Consider the following 26,659-nt stretch of genomic DNA (forward strand, 5'->3'; position numbering starts at 1 on the left):
TTATAAGACAACATGAGTTTATTAATGTTCATTTAAACCTATGCATGAGTTCTATCAGTGAGAGGCCTGAGTCATTCCACCTTACAGATGCCAAATGACTGAATCAAACTTCTGTCCACAAGATATGCTGAATCAAACAATATGAACAATCCAATTCAAAAAATCTCTTTTTACAAAAAAGAACATGAATATTTAGCTACAAAGATAAGTTAGTCAATTAAAAGACATCATTTTAGTAGGTCATATTTATCACAAAGAATCAGTGTACAATCAAAGCTAAATTCTTTTAGGTATGTCAAACATAAGCAAAATAATGTTAAAAGAATTGACATTCCTAAAAGGTAAAACATTTTTATGAAGAGTATAATATACACCACAGCACATTTTTACTATTTGACAACAAAAAAAACAAGAAGCTTTGCTTCAATGTTTAATTTCTATAATTTCTATTAAGGACAAACAAAAACTTCAACAACTTGTACAAATCACAAATTCTAAAAGGTGAATCATAAAAAGGGTCTCTCTAAGAACATGAGATGACATACAAACATGTCTCTTTCCAATGCACACCACAGCAACTTTGGGACCCACTCCCCAAGTGCTTTATCTGTGAAAACAACAGTTGGGTGATCACACAATAAAAATTGCTTTGAGTGTGCAAAATTTTAAAGGTGGTAACGATTCACTAGCTCTTCTTTATTTTATTGATTTACACACTTCAAATGTCCATGCTACCAATCAAATATGTACAGCATATTAAAGGTGAACATAACAATTATATACAGCTGCAGAGAGAACATCCCAACCACAGAGGACTCTCTCATCTAGTGCAAGGGTGAGCGTATTAACCACCAGACCCCGCATCAGACCAAAGAAGCATCAATAGTACATCCAAATTTCTTGTCCCCTTTCAAACGCTTTCATTTTTCTTTTCACGTTTCCAGTCCACGAAACTGGCAATAGCCACACGGGCAATGCTTTATGCCACAAATCAAGTCTTTTCCCATGAGTCTTTTCCTACCCCAAATCTACTGTTTATTGAATGCAATTTTACCATTCAGATCAAATTCAGATGTATAGATCCCAGATACCTGGGTATGAAATATGCAAATCTGCCAAGAAAATTAAATATTTGTCTTCTTTTCTTTTAATGTAATCCACTATATAATAGTGAACTAAATGTGCTTGTTTCATAGAAACAACTTACATTTGCCAGTACAGGGCAAATGGTCTATGTACAGATACATCAGGACTGCCTAACTGACAGTGAGTGTTGCTGGCCAGGCTCCACGCCAAGGGAGCTAGTACGGTGGTGCTCGCTGCTGAATGGACTTCCCCTTCAGGATACGTCGGATCTGGAAGAGAGACGGAAGGTGGAGTTTATTTCTCATGATCAAAATGTTACACTACTTCCTCCAGAGTTTCTCTCCTCTCACACACCCGCTACAGCGTTCCTAACTTGTAAGCATAGCTGAGTCAGCTCACCAGCCCCAAGGGTTTTAAAATGACAACTTCCACAGCTTATTTCGAGTTTCTTGTAATGACTGTTGAGCGCAAGACAGTAGAGCATTTCCATTACAATTGAAAGTCAGCAACTGAAGTAGGTCTGTATTCCTCTGCTAATCTCTGCCACTGGTGCCTGTGAGAAGATCTATCCACTACATGGCAGGAACAGTGGCGAATTAGATAACCTCACTTATCATGAAGCCACCTCGCAGTAACAAGAACAACAAAGTCCCCATTGCACACTCAAGGACATCTCAATGACTTCCCGGTAAAGACAGTGGCCAGGATACCCAAGTGTTAAAGCAACTGTGTGTAACTCTATGGGTCTGAGGAAGGTGCCAACACTCATCTAGAGGGGCTGACTTTGTATTTCAGCTGGGCAAACTATGGTATCCACCTGTCAGCCCACAACAGATTAGAAGCAGTGACTTAGAAGAAAAGCTTGTGGTGGGTGTTTATAGGTGCTAAAAGGAAGCCTGCCCAGTGACCACAGGCTAATGATGAAGGAGAGAAGCCCTCTCCATGACAGCACACACAATACTGAAGAAACAATGACGGCACTCCAAGAACAATAAGTCAGGAGCCTCCAGCAATGACCCGGAATGTCGCTGTGTGAGAGTATGTCACAATAAGCAGCAAATACAGGGCTTGGGAGCTGCCATTAACCAACTAATCATGTCCTTTCCAAGCACTGATTTCTTTTTTCTGTTACGCCTTATCGAAAAGTTTTTGTATTTTTAAATGACATAATATACATCAGGACTTCTACAAACTACCAAGTGTCTATGCTCCAAAGAGCTCCACAGACAAGAGTTACTAGAACATTTTGGTTCTGATGACAGCTAGGAATCAAAGAAATGGCTAACCTGCATAAATTAATTTATAATTTATAATCTGTGCAATCACCTATCCACAGCTACCAATCGCCCTGATTCCCTCTGGGTGAAGAGATTATCATAAAAAATAATTTCTTAAATGATTAAGTTCTTATCGAAGGAAAGTTTACTCATGGGAAACTATTCAACCCCTAAGGATAAAATAAAGCCATGCTTAATAAGCACAGCATAATTTTAACATGTTCTAGGTTCACTTTCCTATGGAGGACCAGTTAATAGGCAGAATTATAAAAACTGATACACGCTAAGTATTTATTACATGAGCCTGAACTTCAAACACTCCATTTCAGAACAGCCTACTTGCAGGGCACCGGCTAGCTGGCCTTTGCCCTGCACAACCTCCTCCCTCTTTATATTTCAGACCAAAGGGCCTAAAGGCATTTCCACGCCTCCTATGGCCCTCACCTGTTCTCCCACAGGGCCATCAGGAACCAAATGCACAGGCTGCTCGTTCTCCAAGTTCCGAGTACTCGGGTCTGCTCCCTTCCGCATCAGCAGGCGGACCGCATCCAACTGTGTCACCCGATACTGCAGGCTGGCAGCCACATGGAGGGCGGTGTTTCCATTGTAAGCCTGAAAACAAAGAAGCAAAATGACACTCATCAGGAAGGGGAAACTCCGCGAAAGGAGCTGAGAACTTGAAGGTGGGAAGGTCATTCCAACGCCCGCCCAGAACTGAGGCTTTCTAAAATTACCTTCGCATTCACAAAAGACAGGCAACTGGGCAGCTCCAAAAAGAGGCGAATGAGCTCCAGATTTGCTTCTTCGGCTGCCAAATGCAGGGCCGTGCGGCCACTTTTACGATCCTTGTGAAGGCAAGAAAGGGAGAGTAAGAATCCAGACAGTCTCTGCTCTGCGTCCTCTCAAATGTCCGAAGAGGCTTTAAAGACTGCTTCAGATGCATCCTTCTCCAGCCTCCCTGAAGCCCAAGTTTAATGGAATCGCCTATTCCTCTTGTATTCCCAATTAATTTATCTATCTGATGGTTATCACATTCTACTCACACACAGAGCAGTCATTAAAATGTAGAACTATAAAAGACTACTTTTTTATGTGCTATATCAAAGTCCACGTATTACATATTCCTGTGCTTCCACACTTGGTGGCCACCATGTAGAGCTATGGGAGGAATAGCAAGCTCCACAGGGACCCACGTGGGCATCTGTATCACCGACATACTTAACACAGTGTTTTATGACAAAGAAGATAATCAGGAAATAATCCCCAGACTTAAAAAGAATGTTTTCCAGTTTAACATGGGCCAGGGAAATGGGTCAGGGTGTAGGGTGCCTGCTGCCAATCCTAAGAGCTGAGCTGAGTCCCAGGGCTCACAGCGGAAGGAGAGAACAACTCCTGTGGACTGTCCTCTGACCTCCACGTGCACCCATACACATGCGTCCACAAAACAAAAATCTAAGAAAACTATTTTTTAAAGAAAAAAATCAAACTTTATAAAGGCAAATTCCCCATTCCCCAAAGCACCATCTTTACGGTCAGCACATGAAAACAGAAGCCAAAGTAACATCAATCTCCAACTTCGTTGAATTTTTAAACAAAGACTAATTCATTTCACAGCCCTAAATGACTTGTTTGTTTGTTTGTTTGTTTGGGTAACCCGCAGATTAAAAAGAAATCGAGAAAGCGGAATAAGGCATCTTTTCAAGGCTAAACTGTGACGTTACCTTCGCCTCCACTGAAGCTCCCATCTGAATCAGACACTTAATGGTGTCAACCAGACTCTTATTCTTTAGTAAAAGATCCTGCACTTCCGGTGAATGAGGCTGTTGGTTCCTCTGTAGCTCATGCACCACAGCGTTGTGAGCGACCACGGCACAGTGGAGGGGAGTCAGGCCTGGGAGAAGGGCACACGAGAAGTCAAGCCCTCCATCTAGTCTCTTAGTCACTACAGTTACTCTAAAGATGGTGTTTCACTTCAAATGGTCTCTCTCCATCAAACCTAGTGAGGTAATCTGTACGTAGCTAGGCAGTTTAAATGCCAATTTCGCCTCTAAAGCATTTAGTTTTATTTACCTCCTCCTTTCTTAGTGTGATACTGAATATTCTCAGTACCCTGCACCCCAATTTCCATGTAGTCCTTTATCCAAAAAAGCATCTGGTGCTTACCATCATAGTTAGTTGCCTCAAGATCCACAAACTGATTGCTCCTCATTGCTCCCTTCTGGATTGCCTGCAAATTTGTAAGACACACGCCTGTTATCCAAGGGCAAGGCACACAAATAGTCACCTACTAGCGTGCTAAGAGATAAATAAATTGACTCCAAACAGATTATTTTAACAAGCAGCCTACACGCAACTTCTTACAGCCAAGCCTTTGGTGATGCAAAGATGGAAGCCGGCTTTCTGGCCTCTTACCTGGAGCACCTGGGAGTGGCCCTTCTCTGCGCAGACATGCAGAGGCGTTCTTCCCCAGCAGTCTGTGGTGTTCACCTGGGCACCAAGGTTCACCAGATCCTGCACAATGAGGTGCTGGTTGGCAGCTACGGCCACCTGAAAGGCACTCTGTGGACGTTTAAAGAAAGATGTTTTTGAAACCTATTAACACTATTATAACAAGGACTAGAAAACTGAACGATGGCTGACGGGAATGTCCACACCAAGAAAACAAATCCTATTAATAAACAACCAAATGCAGCAAGATAAGGAAACTAAAATAAGCTTAGGGCGTGGCTTAATTACACGCAATCTTTGGCCAAACAACTACAAAGAGAACATTAATAACGTGTAGGCTGACGGTGGCAAGAGTCAATATCTCAAGTTAATATTAACCGAAGTCTCTTGATTTGGGGCTCTTAAACAGTCTGCACCTGAGACTGCCTCTCCCCCACTTGGGCACAAGCACATCTTTGCCATGGCAACGCCCTCCTCACCTGCCCATTGTGCTCTTTCACGTCCAGCATGTGAAGCGCGTTCATCTTCCTTGCGAGAACATAGGAGAGCGCTCGCCTCCCTTGGGCAACAGCGATGTGGAGAAACCTGGAGCAGGGGCGAGGAAAAGAGAGGAATCGCTTGTGACTTCATTAAGTTGAGCTAAGAAGACAAAACCTTCCTTCACCCTATTTCTGATGTGTTGATACACTCAAATGAAATGTTACAGAGAAGAATCTGGCTTTTCCTGACATGTCGGAAGTCCATCTGAACTGCAACAGAGAGAAGATAAGAGGAGGCAAAGCTGAATGCCATGCTGAACATTTAAAATCTATTATTTTCTTAATACTCATGAGCACAAATACTCATATATAATTCTATGACAGTAACATTAGTATTTTATGTGTAAAGAAAATACAGGCATGGCGATTTTAAGTTACTTGACTAGAGTCATAAAGACATCAGGACAGAGTGGGATCCATCTACAGATGAATTTTAATTGATGCCCAGTCATCATCTGTTTCTGCTCTGAAGAAAGAATCTACATTAGTCTTCAGAACAGGTTATTCATAGGAAGCACACCTATTTTTATAAAAAGAAAAGAAAGATAGAAGAAGAAAAGAAAGGTAAAAGGAACATCCTTTGTATGAATATGAACTATCATTGTGCCAACCATTAAGGTTCAACCGTGAGAAGACGTGAGATGAAAGGATACTCACGTGTCACCATCTGCATCCTTATAGAGAAACTGGTCTTGGGAAATATTTGCCAATTTGCTTTCTTCCTGCTCTACCTGCCACTGAAAAAATGACTTCCCTAGCTGTGTGGTGCTCATTGGGCTTCCCATGATGTTCTGGAGCGACAGGGAAGAGCCTAAGGAGGGCGAGCCAGCATCAGGCACCGCGACTGCCTCGCAGGCACTGTTTGGCATCAGGCTGAAGTTCTGCAGCGGAGTCTCGCTTTGTTGTGAGATGCTGGGGGGAGGCTGAATGGGAGCAGCGATAGTCTCAGATTCCCCGTGGCCACTCAGAAGAGAAACAAAGCTCTGGCTCGTGCAGAACTGTGGCTCCTGATGATCAAAGAGGTTCGATTCATACTTGGGAGACTGGGATGTTCTGGAATAAGAACCGAACTGCAGAGCTGGGTTGTGGGGATAGTTCTGGTGCTGCTGTTGCTGTGGCGGCGGCTGCTGCATGTTCTGGCTTTGGGGCGAATACTGGTACATAGAAGCCTGGTCCATCATTTGTGGAGAGCCACCAACTCGGAATGGTTGGTACTTCTGAGATGCAGAAAAGACGGACCCTCCATGGAAATCCGGGCACTGGTCTCTTGGAGAGTTCTGGGGCAGCACGGGGCTCATCCAGCTAACCTGGACAGTGTTTAGGGAAACTGGGCTGCACTCGTTCTTGATGTTTATAATATTCTGAAGCAGGTCAGTGCTGCTGTCCAGCTTTGATTCACCTCGACGGACATCTTCCATGCTCTCTCCCGGTGCAGGCGTTTGAGGTGGTGTCTGGAAAGAACAAAAAGAGAACAAGTTTCACAACCGCTAGACGTAGACTCAGAGGTAGGGTACATGACTAGCTTCAATCACGAGCGCCGAAAATAACTTTCTTAAACAGCAGCACCATCCCAGGAATGGTTCCACAGAGTGTTCGGAGGAAAACAGCGAGACACTTACCACAAACTGAGTGGCCAGCAGCGCCGGCCGCTTGCAAGCCGGTCCATCAGACAGGGTATCAGTCCCCTTCCTTTTCCCCGCAGCGGACACTGCGCTCTTCAGTTCTGTTCCTAGAGAGAGAGAGTATGCAGTCTGCCATTCCACTTTACAAATTCCACCTATATCCACACTGAGTCATTTTACTGTAAAAAACACCAATAAAATTAGGAAGAACCAGAGTAGCTCTTACCTGTGAGTTGCTCAATGTTCACACTCCGTGTCTATAAGGGAAAAGATTCCAATTTAGTCCGTATAAAATGGTTTCTCACTTAGTAAAAGATTTCTCTCTACTACCCTCTACAACACACCATAATCTCTGAAAAAATAAATACTGACACAACAGCTATCTCCAGGTTTGCCTTCTCTCTCTCTCTCTCTTTCTCTTTCTCTTTCTCTCTCTCTCTCTCTCTCTCTCTCTCTCTCTCTCTCTCTCTCTCTCTCTCCTTCTCCATTTTCACTTCTAGCCTAGTCAATCCTGGCCAAGATGAAATTAATAAGACCATCTGATTCTTTCCTCTCTAATCAAAATGTTCTATTTTTACTGATGCCTATGAACTTCCTTGTCCTTAAACTGCTTTCACTTTGTCCGCTCATTAAATTTCTCTTACACCCTTTGCACTGAGCCAAGTGCAAGGACTACAGCAAATAATTAAACAGCTACATCCTGTCCTATGAACTCAGGTCATTTATGAAAAACTGCAAGTGACTCATGGGACCTAGGTTAGCAAACACCAGTAACCCTGGCAGACTAATCTCCCACTTGCTCAAAACCAAGAGCAGACAGCACCTTCAGCTCATCCGCAGACAGGCTGGAAGACTTCTGGCTTCGGATATGCAGCAGGAGCTCCTTCACCGAGTTCTTCACACGAACGCCTTGGAAAGGTCCTTTCTGCTGCCTGCCAACCCCCATATGGGGCTCGACTGTTCAAAAGAAAGGGGAACGTCTCAATTCCATCTCTTCAGTCAAGAATCATGACAGCACCCCCCCTTCCCCCCCAAAGACTGCTGGCTGACGGAGAAAGTCCTCCAACAGCAAACTCAAAGCCTTTCCAACATCTCAGTCAATGGATTCTCGACAGCAGTATCCAGTACTGCTCAAGGAGTTGGTGTCATCTGGCAGATTTTCCCACCAGGCACCCTAAGGAAATTAAAGCACTATCAAATGTGGTCCAGAATTCTTGGAGCCAAAAGATAGATATACCCAAGAAAAGCCTCTCTGTCTCTGTGAGCTATTTACTTGTGAAATAGGATCAGAGGTTTTGCCAAGATTGTAGGCTTTTAATTATTCCTGACTTTGAGAAATCCTTGGAGGAGCAGGGTATAAATGAGGTATTTGTAGTTTCTAAAACAAAGTCTTTTATGTTTCTAAAGAAAGTATAAAGTACCTTCACTTCATTCACCTAAGAAGGAACAAAACTTCCTCTAAAGAGCTCAAGGTACCAAAGACTTCTTAGTATTTTCTTCAAGAAAGCTGCTTAAGTTCGCTGAGCCCATTTCCACATACACACACAGGATTTCCCCCTCACTTACTGCTCCTAGAATTACGTACATGGGCATTCTCAGTAAAAAGGAAACAGGCAATTCACTTTAAAACTTCAGAAGGCAGTTTAAAATTCACTGTGAGTATAGTATTCGCCTCCTGGCCGCAACTATGTAACAAGCTCTTGAATAGGAATTGAACACAATATTCCGAAACTCAGGAAAAGAATAGCTGGTCCATTACTCAGAACAGGAAAAATAAAATGGAGAACAACGCATAATTTGACCCTCTATATCACAAGCATATGAGACAAACATCTCAGTGATGGGCCAAATGAAATGATCGGATGGATGGTCTTTCTTTTTAAATTCTGGGAATTCAACAAACGCCTGAATAGTCAAAATCTAACAGCATTCCTCTGGAGTGACAGAGTTAAAAATTCCATGCCCACGTCACAGGGAGAAAAAAATGCAGTTTCAGGAATCCCCCGTGGCTTGTGTGGTACACCAAGAACTCGCAAAAAAACGGATCAGCCAATGTCACAAAGGGCCCAAGGAAACCAAAAAGGGCTGGAAATGCATGTGCACCAAACTTTTTATATACAGTATACGCGACACTGTGGCTTAAGGCATGCCATTCTAAATTAAAAGTATTTTTTTAAAAATTAGAAGACAACCAAAATTTGAGAGGACAGCAATAAGGAACAGCAAGGAGGCAGTCTTTAAAGTATTTTCGATTAGAGCCACTGATGAGAAAATCTAGGCGGTCTTTAAATCTACCCACAGCGGCATCCTGTTTTCCCCCAAATTATGCAACTCGGTTTATGAAGAAAGGAAACCATGCAACTTGCCGCCGCGAAAGAAAGGGCTTCAGTAGCTGTAACTTTTCCATTCTAAGGCACACGGAAAAACAAGACTGCAGAATTCTAAGCAGGCCTCTCAAATTCCAATTTCCTAAAGTAAGCGCACAACCTGAATCACTTTTCCGACCCCAGCGTTTCCCTTACATCTTGATAAGTGGTTTTTCTTTTATTTATTCCTATAAATATACTAGGAATAAGTCGTGGCTTTAAACCCAGTTCCCAAAGTTTTACCCTCCACCACTGCTTCTCGCTAACAGAGCTCCAGAGGAAAAATTATGTCTCCATCAGACCCAAATCTCAGTGTAACTCTTTCTCAATGGTTGTCGAGCTCGGGGAGGGGGGGGGTGAGAAAAGTGAAAAAGTAATGGGTTATGATATGAGCGAAAAGGAGAATCCGAGACTCTCAAGTTATTTCCCCCAGATTCCAGGGCTCCAGCCAGCGGGGTGGTCGGAGCTCGAGCCCCTAAGTCGCCTGACTCTACAGACAGTCAAGGACATCGTGCCCGAATAATCAAGACAAGACATTTTAGCAGTCACTCAGGACTACTCCGTGTCTGTTCCGCTGCTAAGGAAGTCGCCGGAGCCGCTTAACGTCTAGGCGCCCCCTAGTCTGGAGAGCCCTGCCCCGTTCTCCCAGGCGTGTGAGCCCCGAATAGAGGGGCACGGGGTTCCGCGGGTGAGTACCTTGTGAGCGCTCGGCGCGGGGGCCTCCTCTCGGACGGGACTCCACGGCCCCGCAGGAGGACACGGAGGAGGGGGAGGAGAAGTCGGAGGAGTCGGAGCCGGGCGAGCCGGGCGCCGAGGGCACGGTGGACAGGTAGCCCGCGTCGCCGGCACCGGGGGCGGAGGGCGGCGAGTTGCCGTAGAAGTAGGCCAGGTTGAGCGGGCTGGTCATGAGGCCGCAGTCGCCGGCCGCGTCCAGCAGCCCCTCTCCGCCGCGGCTGTCGTCCAGCAGCTTGTCCACGATCATGCTCCCAGGCTAGGCGCTCGGGGTCCCCAGACACCTGCGCCACCAACGGGCTGCGCGGCTGGCTGCTGCAGGGCGGCTCGTACGTGCGCGGCCCGAGGCTGCCGGGCTATTTAACGAGCGGCGATCGCCGACACCCCCCACCCCTTTCCCCCACCCTCCGTACCCCGCCCGGCCATTGGCGGCTCCTGGTCCGCCTCCCGCCCCGCCTCCGGATGCGTCTAGTTTCCAGTAAAATGCCCGGGATGAGGCAATGCGCCCTCCGCCCTCGCCCCGCCCTGCCCAACCGGTTGTTTTCCGGCGGCTCACCTGGAAACCCCGGGGAGCACTCGCACCCCGGACCCTTGCCCGTGCCAGCTCCAAGCCTCCCCGGCCGGCTAGCCGCACCCCCACAGATCGGAGCCCCTCAACAGACCGCGTGTGCAAGGGCTGCGAACCCCGGATGCCTGCGGGGAGCCCCAGGCCGCTGCGGGAACGGGTCCGCCCGGTTCCGGGAGTGGGAAGACCGAGCCGTGCGTGCACGCAGCCCTCCGCCCTCGGAGTTCGGTCTCCTCCCGTGCCTCCTAGCACTTTACCCGCCTCCAAACCTGGAAGCTTTTGCCCGCGTTCTTTCGGGCCAGGTCTCCATTTCAGAGTGCTTGAAGTTTTTCCAACTTCATATGTGGGCCATAACTAATCATTATTTTTAGGTGCAGTATTGGAATAAAAAGCAATGTCCACCCTTTCGTCTCCCTCAATCCTATAATAAAGTCTTCCTTGTCAGGAATATGAATGATGAATACACATACACGCTTATATTTTTTATATTTGTGTGTGTGTGTGTAATGTTTTATTCTGCACAACTTTACCTTGTGTCTGATAAACACAATTGATGTTTCTGTCTGGAATACCTTTTTCAATGTTTATATCACTATTGCTGCGAATCCAACTGGCAAAACAAGGAAAGTTTCGGAGGTGAGGAAGCGGGATGAATGATTAAGTCTATCCTTTCAAGTACATTTTTAACCCGGAGAATAAGGTAAGCAAACATGTTTTTTTAAAAAAAAAAAACTGGCTGTGATAAGCATTATGAGCGATAACAAAGTTCAGTGCACAGTCTAAAGAGAGGATTTTCCCGTGGAGACAGGAGGTCAAGGGGAAAGTCTTCGCAAAGAATGAGGCTGAGGCTTTGAGATGGGCCCTGAAGGATGGGCCCTCAGGGGTTTGCAGGAAATTCATCAGCCAAGAATTGCGGCCAGGAGTCGGAAAAGAATTTACCTGCCTCTTAGGACTGCCAAGGGGAAGACAGCATTAAATGTAAAAGGTAACTTTAAGAGGAGCACCTTCAGGGGCTGGTGAAGGTGCTGGAACTTTAATGCTCACTGAAAAAAACGCGGCGGGATCTTTAGGCAGGCGAAATGAATCTAGAAACGGTTTTAGAGGATACTGAGGAAGTCCGTGGCCAGTAAGAATTAATTGACATGCTCCAAGAAGGATGGCCCAAGCTAGAGGAAGAAACAGTGGCCAGGGGGAAGGTGAAAATAAACAGAGAAGCAAACAAACAAACCGCGAAGGCCGAATCCACACCCCTGGCACAGCCTAAATGCTGAGACCAGCAGGGGTCTATAAGGCAGAAGACCAGCCACAGCTCTATAAGGATTAAGTGGGGGGTGAGCATTGCTGAAGTTACTATCACTGAGTTCTTAGAGCTGACACTCCTGCTTGTTTTCTGGAAATAAAGATGGGGAAATGAGGGGATGTGATTCTCAGCCTGACAGCTGTTAGGCCCCTGCTCTGTGCCCAGGCCGGAGAAAAGAACTGTCAAACCGCTTTAAACCCGGCCCAGAGCTACATGCCAGCTGGAGTCACCGGCTGCGAAAACACAGCTCTGGCTTGTAAAGGTGCAGGTCAGGTCCGTCTCAAACAGCTCCCAGCAGACTTTTCCTGGAACCACTACCGCACCGGCCAGATTGAGGGCATGTCTCCTGGTGGTAGCCGACAAAAGGGACTGCTGTAACAGTGCAGTTGGTGCAGAGGGGACAACGCTGTGATTGGTGAAATACAATCCTTCCTTTGCAGGAAGGCTGTAGGTGACCAATACAAACACCCCTTTTCTAGCTTATAATATAAACAGACTGCCCAGCTCAATCTGAGGGGCCACCAGCAGATACCCTTTGGTTCTTCCCATTGTTACAACAGGCCCAACTAAAGGCTCTTAAATGGTGTTGCCTTTTTATGATGAATTCCTAAGTTAGCATACAAAAGCAATGGGTTTCATTGCTGCCATTTGATACATATCTGTTATGGTACTCTGTTCTAACCCGGACAAACACACTCAATCACTTGCCACTGGCTAGACACCTTCCTCTAGGATGTACTCCCTTCTGATTCCATCACCCTCTCTACCTTTTAATCTCATGACCCCTTTTTCTAGCTCCACTATACACACACACACACACACACACACACACACACACACACACACACACACACAGTTATCGCAGTGATTAAAATCCCCACTTGTCTAACATGGCTCTGATGCTGTGTTATAAAGGGGAGATTAGAAGACCTGTCTCCTCAAGGCTTGGATGCCCTCTCTGCATCTTAAGGACACTGGGAAAGGCGAAAATAACCTATCAGAGAGCTGTGTGACTTGTGGAAAGGAGAACTCTACTCCAAAGTGACCTGAGGAAATCCTTTCGCTTGACTTTATAGATGTTAATAATTTACTTTATGGTGCTTTATACAAGAGAACAGTTTGAACAGTTTTATGGTACCAGTTATGTTGTAATACCATCATCAGACCAATAACTCAAGAGTTCTAAAAATGGAAACAGAATTTTTAAACGTAAATGTAATGAATTTTCCTAATACCATAAATAATTTAGAACAGCATTTAATATCTGACACGGAAACGCCAGTGACCAAGAGGGTGAGAGACTGCACTCTGTTGACTGAAGAAGTGAACAGGCAGAAGTCACTGATGTCTGGTCCCTGATGTTGCTGACTGCCATTTGTTCTCATCAAACACTGGTGAGCTGACCCATTGTTTGTCACAAAATACCAATTTCAAGTAAGTGACAAACTGGATATTCAGACTTTTAATTACCAAAGAAATCTGCTGTATCAAAAGGAATAACTATCAGTATTTGTTGGCAATGAGAGAATTCAAGTTTTTTTAATTATTTATTTATTTATTATGTATACAATATTCTGTCTACATGTATGCCTGAAGGCCAGAAGAGGGTGCCAGACCTCTTTACAGACGGTAGTGAGCCACCATGTGGTTGCTGGGAATTGAACTCAGGACCTTTGGAAGAGCAGGCAATGCTCTTAACCACTGAGCCATCTCTCCAGCCCCGAGAATTCAAGTTTTTAATGAAGACTCAGAATTTGAGGCACCCTCTGTCAGACCTCTTGAGTTGGACAGTCTCCCAATAGTTAAAGACTTGTGATCAGGACAGGGGTGATGTTATCAACAGATTTTTAATAATGAAACACACACACACACATATATATATCATTATAAAAATGATAAAGCATTAGAAAATCTGCCTCACTCAACAAACTGATGAACAATGCAAGATATTACAAAAATCACCTATAGGTAAAAGAGCCGTTGGAGTGCAAGACAGACAGTGGATTTAACGGAGCAGACATAAAAGTTAGCTGGGGTCTAGTACAACTCAGCGGTAAAGCACTTGCCTAGCATGAGAAAGGCCTTGGGTTCAGTCCCCAGAAACACACACACACATGAATTTCTGAGAACATGGTGTTGCATATCTGCAGTTCCAGTGCCGAGAAGGCGAAGGCAGGAAGATGTGGAATTCAAGATCAGCCTGACTACATGGTGAGATCTTAGCTAGCCTCAGCTGCGTAATAATATCTCAGAAACAAAAATGTCGCTTTATCAATTGGTATTTTTCAAAACTTTCCCATTTGAGGACTCAAAATAAGACGCATGGGTTAAAAATACCTGCTGCTCTTGCAGAGAACCCAGATTCAGTTCCCAGAACCCACATGCCAGCTTGCGACCACCTGGAACGCCAATTCCAAGGGATCGGACACACTCTTCTGGGCTCCAAGGGCACCAGGCACACATGTGGTGCACATACATACATAAATACATGCAAGCAAAATACTCATACACATAAAATAAAAAAATAAGTCTCACGCTCGCAGTCTCCTTTGGTGGAGTGGAGGTGGTGCACATGTCTCGCCCTGTAGCCCAGGCTGCCCTCGAACTCACCATGTAGACGGAGATAAATTCAAACTTGCACCGTCCTAATGTCCCTGCCTCTCTAGTGCTGGGTTTAGAGGCATGCACCATCTTTTTTTTAAAAAAAAAAATATTTTATATGTTTGTGGAGTAGCACGCTCCTTCCACATCAAAGGTGTGTAGAACGGAGAGCACCTTAAAGTGATAAGGCCTCTCTTTTCCTTATATGGGACTGGGGGGGATAGAACCCAAGTCACCAGGCTTGGCAACAAGCACCTTTTCCAGCTCAGGCACTTTGCCTGCCCTGGCATGTGCCACCTTTAACCCCACTTCCTTTTAGATACAGATAAAGCACAGCTGTCGCTCACTGAGTATACAAAGACATGAATGCCTTATACGACAGAATTTTAATCCACAACGTTTTCTAAGGATATTCTTCATTGTACAGCCCCTAATTCAGAATCTAAAACTTGACGTTTTTGGTTAGGGAGAGGGATTTGTTGTAGTCGTTGGTTTTTATAGAGACTTCCTCTGAATTTCTACAAGTAAGGTAGTAGTGTATGCTGGATAAAAACACCAATTCTAGAACTGGTTTAGAGCTGAAGAAGAAACTAGCCTAGGTCATGTACAAAACAGACATCACAATGAAATAATTAAAATCATTAAAAATGAGAGCCACGCAATACAATCTATACTTTGGCACCCTGATAATGTTAATGCTAGCAGCTACCGAAAGTCCACCGTACACTAATTGCTGTGTTGGGTTATTGACATTATCTCTAGTGTAAGTGCTGACCGAGGAATGGTCAAAGACTGGAGCAGAATCAATAGAGTCAATGGTCAGAAACTGAGGCAGCAGTTCATGCGACCTGGCCAAGCTCAGCGCATGTGAGCAGATAAAATACAAGCATGCGTAGCTACGGCTGGGAAGACTGCAACCCTGATATCGACAATGAAGTCTGAACTTTCTGTTACCAAGAGATAGGTGGATTTAATAGTTAATCACAATCACCTGAACAACCCCCTCCCCTCCCCTACAAACTGCTTACACTTTCAGTGTACCTTAAGTCAGAAACTGGGGACCACAGGCTCTAAGTTAGACAACCCTTTGTGTAAATTGCTACCTAAGAATGGCTTTTACACTTTTTAATCATTCATTTTAAGTGCCTATTTAAGTACCTATGTAATATCCATCTTCTCTCGTGGCCCTCAAAACCTCAAATATTTCTACTTGGTTCACAAAGGTAAAAAAAAAAAAATTCTACTCTCTGGTTCAAACAAAGGTGTTTAGATGACCGTAAAGCCTGCAAACCCAGTTCTAGCAATTTCCAGCTGTGTGACCTTGGGCGACTTCCTTACTCTCTGAGTATCAGTTTATGCCCCTAAAAATTGAGAAAAACTATTTAAATCAGACTGCTGTGTCACATGAGATAATGTAGAATGCATTCAATGTACTGAACACAGCCTAGACACTGAGCGAATATCGGTTCCCTCTCCACCCTCTACATTATCATGAGCTGTGAGTAAACTCTCTACTTCTGTATCTCAAGCTGCAGCGGGCGAAACAGATGACAGGCAGGACAGAAAGGGCCTGTTGTTAGTCATACCTGTGTCTGCGCCTGCAGACCACACACACCAACACCCCAGCCCCAAGCTCTTTCACGTTTGTGCCACTAAACTGGTCAGGAAGAAGAAGCTGGATGTCATTTAAAATACTGTGCCTGATGATGGACAAATCCAGGGGTGTCAGCAAATCGGCTCTCCTCTCCGCGTCCTTCCACCTTTCCTGTTTCTGGCTGTCATGTCAAATTCCCGCTCCTAAATCTCATTCTAGATTTTACAGGCTTGCCCTGTTACCTACAAGATAAAATCTTCGTCAGCCTGCACCATCCTTTACAGTGTGGCGTTCCAGAAAAGCCCAACGGGGTTGGGGCAGGGGTGGACAAAAAAGGCTCTGTAAAGGAGCAAAGGACACAAACGAGGTGTTTTGGGAGTTTTTGTTTTGTTTTGGTTTTATATGTCCAAAGTTTCAGAATCCTTGATCGTGACTCTTGGTCGTTTTTCTCCAGGTTCCCGGATGGGTGTGACTCAATCAAATGGAGCCCTGTGCCTAGTATGATCTTCACAGTGGTCTGTGGTTCCTGAAACATTTCCCTGGGGATCTTAATGGTTCCTAAAACCAGAAATTTCCCATCTGTTGGAGCACCCTCATTTAAATTCCTTTATCCAGTAAGTTTAGTCCCACTTATACCACTCAGTGTGCTGATATGTATGTTATGAGAAGAGAACTGAAAGCGGGCTTAAACGATGCTTCCTTGACAGAGCTGATGCAAAGGCCTAGCCAACCTAAGGCTGTATCACGGCAAACCTATGGCACCATTCCACAGCAGCAGCGTTACGGAAGAAACACGTGGACAAGAGTGGCAGACGTACTTGTTATATGTGAATGGGGTGTTGGCAACCACACAGCTACAACAAGCTAGGAGTCTAAGTACAAATATAGCAAGTAAAGGGGAAAGAGATCCAGCAGCAACAAAAGAAAAATCCTCAACAAATAACAACAAAACGTAGACAAAAACAGATAATCTAAGAGTAACCAGATTGCGGAAATAGCTGAATTTCTTAGCCAGAATCACACCTAGTTTCCTACAAGGAAATGCAGTAGCAGAGGGGGATCCAAGGTGATCTTTGCCAGGGGAAGGCACAAGCAAAAACAAAACGAACTTCTCAGGTTGAGTCTTTTGGGTTGTCCTGTTGTTCACTTATCAAATAGCATTTGTTAAAGAAAAAGACTTCAACAGAAAATAAAAGGCAATGTCTGGAATATAGCCAACTTAAACCAATCTGAAGTCTATGAGTCACAAATTTCACCAGTCGTAGGTTCGCTCAGCAAATACTTGAGGAGCATCCACAGTGCTCTCGACACTCTCCCGGATGGTCTACCGGACAGCACTGAGCAGAAGAGCTCACATTCACAGCAGAGACGGACAGCAACTGAACTGCTGTGTAACGGGGGCAAGCGGTGTGATGTGCCAGGAATCGAGGTGAAGGAAGCAAGAAGCGCCATTCCAGACAGACTGGAAAGCCTTTTTACTGCCCTTCCACTCCTGAATGACCACAGGCCCTTTAACACTTGAGATTTTTATTTTGTTTAGTTTAGTTTTTTTGTTGTTGTTTGTTTTATCTGAAGTAGAGTCTCACTGTGTAGCCTTGGCTGTCCTGGAACTCACTATGTAGACTAGGCTGGACTCTGACCCACAGAGAGTCGCCTGCTTCTGCCTTCAGAGTGCTGTGATTAAAGGTGTGGGTCAGACCTGAGACTTTTTATCTCATTCTTTCTGAACTTAATAAAGAACATCGCCCAGTCCCACAAGCTCAGCTCTGACCTGAGTAAGGTCTCCAGGTTGCGGTGTCAGCCTTACCTCTAAATTCTACTCCCTGTTACCACAAGCATGACTGATAGTTCAAAAACAAAACCTATGGGAGACACCTCAGCCAGTAAAGACACGAAGACCTGAATTCAGTTCCTAGAACATGTGTAATGAGATGCTAAGTGCAGTAGCACACACATGTGAACACACACGCATGCGTGTGCACACCACACACACACACACACACACACACAAAGGTGAATAGCACTTGAGACAGGCTACCCAAGGCTATCCTCAAGTTTCCACATGCACACACATGCACACCTCACACATATATGCATGCAGGAAGGAAGGAAGAAAGAAAATCAAACTTATTTTCCCTCTTTGCACCAGTATACACATCAAACGACTCTCTTTGCGACCTTCAGAGATTGCCTGGTTTGCTGAGAACATTTGTGCAGTACAAAGACCTGCGTCCACATCCACAGTGCTCATATAAAAAGTCAGGTCCAGCTAGCATGTACCTGCAGCCCTGGCATTGGGAGGTAAAGGGAGGGACATCCTGAGAGCATGCTGGCTAGCCAGCCTAGCAGAAATGACCAGTTCTGATTCACTGCGAAACCCTGACAGAAGGCATTTTGGCCGACATCGAAAGAAGACACCTAACGTCATACTCTGGCCTCTGGGTGTGCACATCCAAATGCATTCATCACATGCACACACCAGGTTTCCAGAAATTTCTAAACAACTTAACCCTTTGGTGCTTCTGCTCCTTCACTTCAGCATAGTAACACCCGCTGTGCGCTCATTCTCCCTATCATCTTATTGACAAAGGGCTCCAGGACTCAGGAAATGAGTCAGAGTGAAAAGGCGCCTGCTGTCCTCGAGGACATGATTCAATCCCAGGACCCACATGTTACAGGGAAGAACAGACTCTCAAAAGTTGTCTCCTGACCTTTATGCGCACACCATGACACACACATATTCACACTCTCACACACACATGCACACACAATAAAAATGTAATTTTAAATACTAATAACAGCAACTTGAGAGGGTGTAGGGATGCATCAGTGGGTAGAGTACTTCCTATTAAAGCATAAGGTGCTGAGTTCGGATCCCCAGCAGTCATGTAAAAGATAGGTACACAGCATACATGTATATGCATATTATATGTATGTATGTATGTATATTATACCCCCAGCAAAGGAGGCAAAGACAGGCCAATCCTGGACCTCTCGGCTAGGTCTAGTAGAAATGGTGTACTCCGGGTCAAGTGAGTGACCCCCTACTGACCCCTCAACACAGAGACATGACTGAGGAAGCACCCCTACACACAAATAAATGATTCAACAAACAAAAATAACAGGAAGATTTGGAAGACATTTCTCCTGTTCAATTGCTAAACCCAATGACAGAGTCGAGGTCAAACCAATTACCTGAGCCTGTAGCCCTATCAAACCCACCAGTCCAGCCGTTCATATGCCCCCACCGCCAGAGAATGTGGATGCCCTAAACACTGGGACTTCAAAACGAGACTACATTTGGAGGTAGGCCTTGCAAGAGAGGAGCTAAAGTGAGGTCAAAAGGAGCCCTGCTGCAGTTCATTTAACTGGTTTCTTAACTGGTACACGCGATATGCAAGGAGCAATGGCCCTGTGTACACATCCAGAAGGGTCCATGAACAAGTTCAGGAAAGAAGCCACGGGAGAAGTCAAACTTGTTGGGCCTGTATATGTGTGTGTGTGTACATATGTATGAATGCACCTATGAATGCAGATATGAGTAGAGGCCAGAGGCTGTGTGTGTGTGTGTGTACACATATATGAATGCACCTATGAATATACAGAGATACAGATATACAGAATACAGAGGCCAGAGGCTCTGTGTGTGTGTGTGTGTGTGTGTGTGTGTGTGTGTGTGTGTACACATATATGAATGCACCTATGAATATACAGAGATACAGATATACAGAATACAGAGGCCAGAGGCTCTGTGTGTGTGTGTGTGTGTGGGTGTGTGTGTGTGTGTGTGTACACATATATGAATGCACCTATGAATATACAGATATACAGAGATATACAGAGGCCAGAGGCTCAGTCTTGATATCATTCCTCGGGCACCGTACACCTTGAGTTTTTTGTTTGTTTTGTTTTGTATTTTGAGATTGGAGCTCTCTTTGGCCTAGAGCTCACAGAATGGGCTAGGCCAGCTGACCAGTAAGTCTCGGGGATCGACCTACCTCTACCTCTTCATGATAAGATTACAGTCATGACCACCATGTGGAAGATTCCTTTACACTGTATGAATATATGTTGCTGTGATTGATTTAATAAAGAAGCTGGCTGGCCAATAGCTAGACGGGATAAGGTTAGGCAGAAGAACCAGACAGAGGATGCTGGGAGGAAGAAGGGTGGAGTCTGAGGAGTTGAGAGCTGCCACAGAAATAAGATGAACGTGCCATGTTGAAAGAAGATACCGCCATGTGGCAGAGGGTGGACAAAGAAAAAAATACAGGTTAATTTAAAATGCAAGAGTTAGCTAGTAATAAGCCTGAGCTATCTGCCAAACATTTATAATTAATATTAAGTCTCTGTGCATTTATTTTGGAGTCATCGGTCTCGACAAAAACTCCGCCTACACTATCATGCCCGTTTTTTTTTTCTTTTTCTTTTCTTTTTTTAAGCATGGGTTCTGGGGATCAAATACAGGTCCACATGCTTATGCAGCAAGTGTTTTACCAACTGAGCTATCTCTGGAACCCTAAATTTCTATTTTTTTATGCAGCTAAGTTGGGGAATACATCACTGTAACAGCTCTAGCAAACTAATACTTGATTGCAGTATATTTATATCCTCATGGTCCGTGTTGGGAAAGGCACATTAGTTCTTGCTGCAAGCTTTTATCCATGCTAACGTTCTTGCCTGTGATACTTTTCTTCCTTTGAAATCACGGGGTGTTCAGGTAAAGCAAACTTTGTTCCAAATCCCATCCAGTCACTTAGTAGCCATCTACCATTGACTGTCTCCTCTCGGACTCTTTTCCTCACCTCAAAATGGGTACTTAACTATTTTTGGTCAATGTGTTGATATACATGATATGCTTAGCACACCAATGATGGTAATTTTATTATTGTTATTATTATTCAAATCTGATTTAATACTTGATAGTTAAATATTCTGACATCTTTGGCTCACCAACCTACCTTGAAGAAAGCATAAGGAAAGAGGACAATCTTGAAGGCAGGTTTGGAGCCCCCTTCCCACAGGGCTTCAGCTGCCTGAGAAGAATGAAGAGTTGGTGTGATAAGTCACAAGGAGTTTCTAAGCAAAGTGAAATATCAGAGGTGCCAGCCGTGTGCATGTGGGTAAGTGGGACACTGCAACAGTCAAGGTCATGAACAGCTGGCCTGTAGTGGTACCCACAGAATGAAAAGGGGGTGCTATTCAGGCAAATGATTCAGAAGTATAACCCATAGGGCTAGAAATGAGCCAAAAACCAGAGAATGCACAGAGACAGAGCACTGCAGGGCTGACAACGTAGGGGACATCATGAACAGAATTAAGGAAGCCAGTGGGAGAACAGGAGGAGGAGTCTGGGTTTCCTGTTCTGCTGCTGGCCTGTATCTCACCTCTTCTCTGCAACTGATGAGAGCAGTCACTCACCGCCCCACCAACCTCAAGGAGGCATCCCACAATCCGCTCGCCAGGCATAAACAGGAACTTTTACAAAAGGTTACTTACAGTCTAAAAAGGGGCTGCCCCAAAGTGAAATACCAAAACCTTTGGAACTTAGACAAAGGAAGTATAGAATGTGGCCCCTGAATATTGCTGCCAAATTGTACCTCCTGAGTGACAAGCCAGCTGTTATCTGTCACCATGCCCTAGATATTTAATTAGTGTTGCGTGTAAGGATCCCTCTTATCTTAATGCTGGATGCTGTTCAACACCACAAGTAAACAAACAAAACTGTTTTCCTTGGTTGTTCAAGAGATAGAGAACTCTGGCCCAGGACAAGCTTAGTGGGCTTTGCTCCTCCCACCTCCGCCATCTTGGATCAAGCTCCTCTGATGCCACACTAGTTATTTCAAGGGTAAATTCAGTAGCCTGGCCCAGAAAACTGCAATTTTAGTTTCCTCTAACCCTTGCTTCCATCTCAGATTGGATTCACCTCTTGGCCCTTAGCAGAGGTAAGAAACTGAAGGTCTTTACAGCTTTCCTGATGGCTTTCCAGACAGTGAGTCGTTTCCACTGCCTTTTACATTATGGAGTATTTATTAAACAAAAGTTCCTGGAGCAACTGTGTGTTATGATGTGGAGATGAGGGGTTGGAGGCAAAGAATGAAGGAAGGTGAAGTCAGGGCCACCCAATTTTCATCCTCTAAAATGGGACTTCTTCGTTCATCTTCAGTCACAGGCCAAGTCACCACCATCTGTGAGTTGCCTTGTAGCTTTGGCCCTTTTAAATCTTAGGGAAACCTCCCAAGGGTTCCTAGAAATTTGAAATTTTATGACCAGTAATCCAAATGTTTTAAAGGATTCATATATGAAATCCAGCACATTGCCACAGTGGTTGTCATAGAAAACCTTGTCTTGAAAAACTAAACATGCACACAGGCAGACAATAATAATTCAAGTTCAGATTTAAAAGTCGAAGACAAAATTACCATACGATCTGGTAATTTGACTTCTGGGTAGCCAACCAAAACAGTGCTTAACGCAGAGACTTAAACACATATTTGTCTACACAGGCTCATAGCATAAAGCTCATAACTTTGATGTCATATATAATTTTATCATAGTTTTAAAATATTTTTGAAATATTTAAAGACAGAAGAAAAATTTTCCTATGGGAAAAAAAAGAAGACAAATGGAAAGAGTTCCTTCTTTGGCAGCCAGTAGTTTTAAAATTCTTGGCCATGACGGAGACAGAAAAGAAGACGCAAGGAGACAAGCAACCCGAGAAAAGCTGTGAACGTCACTTGAATGAGGACACGGCAGGGCATTGCGATGGTTTTTGTACCTCTGCATGGCCTGTAGAAAGTTTCTGCCACATTTCTTTTCTAAACATCCTCTCAGGAGCATTTAGTACTGCAGACATTCTCTGCATTGATCTGCATGCCATGGCCCCTTGCAAGGCAGCCAGATCAGTGTGCATTGTAATAGCTTAAGGTTTTTACCGCCAAGAACCAATACTTGCCCTCTTGGGGTGATGCTACCCACTCTGAGAATGCACAACTTATAGCATGAACCCCTTCCCATTGGGTGCTGCTATTCAAGACGCAAAGCTTAACCAAAATAAGCAGAGGGTCTCAGAGTGGACTTGAATTTCACCATGCATTTTTATTCTTAGCTATCCAAGTAGATTCATTTTTACTCCTCCACTCTAGGGACACCACAGGGCCTGTAGGAAATGCAGGCTGGAAAGGGATTGTGAGACATTCTACAAAATAATCAGGAAGAGCAAGCATGCAAATGTTTTTATATAGCTTTCTGGAAGCTACCTATGAAAGCAGATATTTCGGCTAGCTTATTAGCTCACTCTGAAATATCGGGGATGGTCAGTGGGCTTCCACAAGGCTCTCTTCTTCAGAGGCAGCAGCAGCAGCAGCGGACCTTTGTGGGGGGGGGGGTGGAAATGTTCTCCCAAAGTTTATCTTTCCAACATGGAGACAAAGGTCCTGAGTAGGCAAAAGGAAATGGGTAACAGGATACCCATCCCTGCGTCTGCTATTGTTTCTGAAAAGGACATAGAAAGTAAACGGCCAGCTCTTCCCAAAACCTTAGACCAGCCACTCCTGTGACTCCAGTCTTTGAAATTCAAAGCACTTTGCTGTGGTCTTTTTCAAATCTGCATTATCGTGGTGGATATCAAGCAAAGCTATCAGTTAACTACGAACAGGGAGTAAGTCGTAGCCCATACTCAGCCCAAGATGTAGAAGGGTCCTTGGGAGGAAACTGGCCTCTCTTGCTGGCACATTTGTATAACTAGTCTGGTGGCAAATCTAGATTCTACCACTTAATACTATCTCAGGGACTCTGAGCCAACTGCTCAGTTCTCTCGAGTCTATGAAATATGGCTAAGTACAAGGCACCTCAAGTGCAAATATGAGGAAAATCTGAGCTCTTGCAGGTTCACCTCCTCAAACAAGTGTTTATAAATGTTAATTTCAAGTTATGTATTTTTTCAGTCAAATACTTGGGGCCTCAACAGAAGGGACAGGAAGTGTTTTTCTTTAATCAGAAGCCACAGATGCGCTCAAATGAGCCTCTTCACCCACCCAGGGCAGACATGATGCTGTCTGAGCCCAGGAAAGATTTCATAATCCTGAAGCTGTCCATCAGAAGAGGGCTGTATTCCCTCATAGATGAGCCCATAGCCTCCTTCCATGAAAAGCAACGGAAATTCAATATGTTGTTTCAAAGCAATGCCAAACCACCAAAAACTTTTGATTCATAAATCACAATGACCTATGTGTATGTAAACTTCAAACACTGGTTAAATTGAGAGCTGTACAAACCTCAGCTCTGAATAAAACTCCCCATTTCCCCTTCTGAGAACACCATCCAAAGGCACAAGTAAGGTATAGATCCCACTTAGAAAAACGGTCACCCTCTCACCCTCAGGAGTTCAGCATCAGGCCAAGGAGATCGAAAGATGAAGTTCAACATGGACCTCTGAATCTTCTTAGTAAGCTGAGGGGACAGTTCAAGAAGCCACCAGGTGAGTGTCAATCATTAACCAAGAGGGACTAGTCTTTAGAAGTGGTTGGTGGTTGCTCTCTGAACAACCAGAAAGCCTCCCTGGAGACCATGCTCCCGGGAGCCCACAGCTTTTGGGAAGACTGGTTTCTGTGTTCTATGAACAGGATCTCTTTTGGGGACAAAGTAAAGAACAGGTTTCCCTCTTTCCCTTTATAAACCATCTTATTCATTGTTATGCTGACCCTGGCCCTACCTGTACGCACGGCAGAATGCCACCCAGTGCACAACCACTGACTCATCCTGGAATGACTTCTGGCCCTTCAGAGCTTGTCACCTGTCCCCTGCCCAGCTGTGTCCCTCACCCACGCAATGTTAGAGAGATGGTGGAGGGAGTCGAAGGCACACGGTATTCTCAAGCCAAATAAAACATGCTTGCATGGCACGTGGTTTAAGCTTTTCTGTATCGGGGATAACTAAGGGCAGTGACTGGGATTAGAAATGCTTCTATTGTGTTATCCAAACAATGTTTCCCAACCTTCCCAGTGCTGTGGCCCTTTAATACAGTTCTCATGTTGTGATGACCCCCAACCATGAAATTATTTTCTTTGCTACTTCATAACTGTAGTTTTACTACTGTTATGAATCATAGTGTAAACATCTCATATGTGAGTATCTAATATGCGGCCCCCATGAAAGAGCCATTCGACTCCCGCAAAGGGGTTTCAACCCGCATTTGAGAACCCCTGGACTAAGAGAAGCAGAAACCATTCCACCCACCCAGGCACTGTATTTCTTTAGATACTAGATCCAGTTGAATGTATATATTGCCAAGTGCGGAAGATTTACATAATGAAGGTCACATCCACTTTGAGCCAACCCCTTTGTCTGTTATAGCCAGTTCACTAAGGCCTGTGAAAGAATCTCTAATCCATTCCATCTAGAAACCTGCCGTCACTTGGACAAAACCTTTTAAACACTTCAGATAGATTATTATGAACCTGCAGGTTCCACCACACCATCAAATCAATGGTTTCTCTCATTCATAAAATTTAGATATATCGAAATCATGTAAGAATTACCTAGGGTGTGCTATAAAAATATTTCAATCTATTCAGATAAATTTTTTTATAAAGATGCAGTTTCATGTTTTCCCTTGGTGAGAAAAGATATCTTTAAACCCACCCATCAAACTTCCTAGGAAATTTCCACCTTAGGGTACCAACATTCTCCATCACTGGCTAAAGATAAATTCATACATTAGAGTTCCAAGGTCTTCATCACCCATCATATGCTCCCTCCCCCAGCATCTTAGTTCTTTGTGCGCCTTTAAGGCAAACAGACATAATTTACACTATTACCAAAATATTAAAACATCCTGGAGCCCACCCTCCAAAAACAAACAAAAAAAAAACTGTCCTAAAATATTTTGCCACAAAGCAAATATTATTATTTAAACAGCAGACAGCTCCCAAAGAAAGAATATGGAAAAGGAACTGGTTGAGGGCAGTTTATCACTTAAGAAACCTTTTCATGGGCTGGAGAGATGGTTCAGCTGTTAGAACACTGCCTGCTCTTCCAGAGGTCCTGAGTTCAAGTCCTAATAACTATATGGTGGCTCACAACCATCCATAGTAGTATCTGATGCCCTCTTCTGGCTTATAAAAGCGTACGTTTAGATGTAGCACTCATAAACATTGAACAAATAAATCCTAAAACAAATACCCTTTCATATTAAATGTCAAATAATGAAAGTATACCTTTGTGTTTGAAGATTCAAGTCACACAAATACGTAAAAGCAAATCAACCGTTTCCAACTGTAAGCAGCGATAATGCCCCAGTATGTGAGAGCATCAGAAGGTTGATCGGCTTCCTTTTGAGGTTACATGATAAGGAGCAGTTGAGCAGCCCCGTTCTCTAGAGCTCGCCGTCTGACCTCGTGGCAGGAGGAGCCAGCTCTAGACCTCGGCCTCCTTTATAGCGCTGGCTTTCTTCTCGCCAGCTAAGCGGGCAGAGGGGGCGGGGAAGCCCAAGCTCGCCTAAAATACACCCTATGCTCATCCTCGGGTTC

General features: G+C 44.4%; 1 protein-coding gene across 2 annotated transcripts; it reads right to left on the reverse strand.

The window, feature by feature from the left end:
- Nfkbiz (NFKB inhibitor zeta) lies at nucleotides 1-26,659 on the reverse strand. 2 transcript variants are annotated; one of them, XM_075964383.1, is made up of 13 exons: nucleotides 26,348-26,659; nucleotides 24,507-24,581; nucleotides 7,796-7,929; nucleotides 7,199-7,229; nucleotides 6,970-7,079; nucleotides 6,008-6,801; nucleotides 5,291-5,396; nucleotides 4,776-4,922; nucleotides 4,527-4,590; nucleotides 4,085-4,254; nucleotides 3,098-3,208; nucleotides 2,808-2,975; nucleotides 1-1,355 (listed from the first exon to the last, which is right to left on the reverse strand). In XM_075964383.1, the coding sequence occupies exons 3-13, from the start codon at nucleotides 7,916-7,918 to the stop codon at nucleotides 1,302-1,304; spliced, it is 1,878 nt and encodes a 625-aa protein (XP_075820498.1). In that variant the 5' UTR covers nucleotides 7,919-7,929; nucleotides 24,507-24,581; nucleotides 26,348-26,659; the 3' UTR covers nucleotides 1-1,301. The 2 variants fall into 2 exon arrangements, with proteins under 2 accessions (XP_075820498.1, XP_075820488.1); XM_075964373.1 differs by lacking the exons at nucleotides 24,507-24,581; nucleotides 26,348-26,659 and adding an exon at nucleotides 10,035-10,320.

The sequence above is a fragment of the Microtus pennsylvanicus genome, chromosome 1, assembly GCF_037038515.1.
Source record: "Microtus pennsylvanicus isolate mMicPen1 chromosome 1, mMicPen1.hap1, whole genome shotgun sequence".
Classification (NCBI taxonomy): Eukaryota; Metazoa; Chordata; class Mammalia; order Rodentia; family Cricetidae; genus Microtus; species Microtus pennsylvanicus.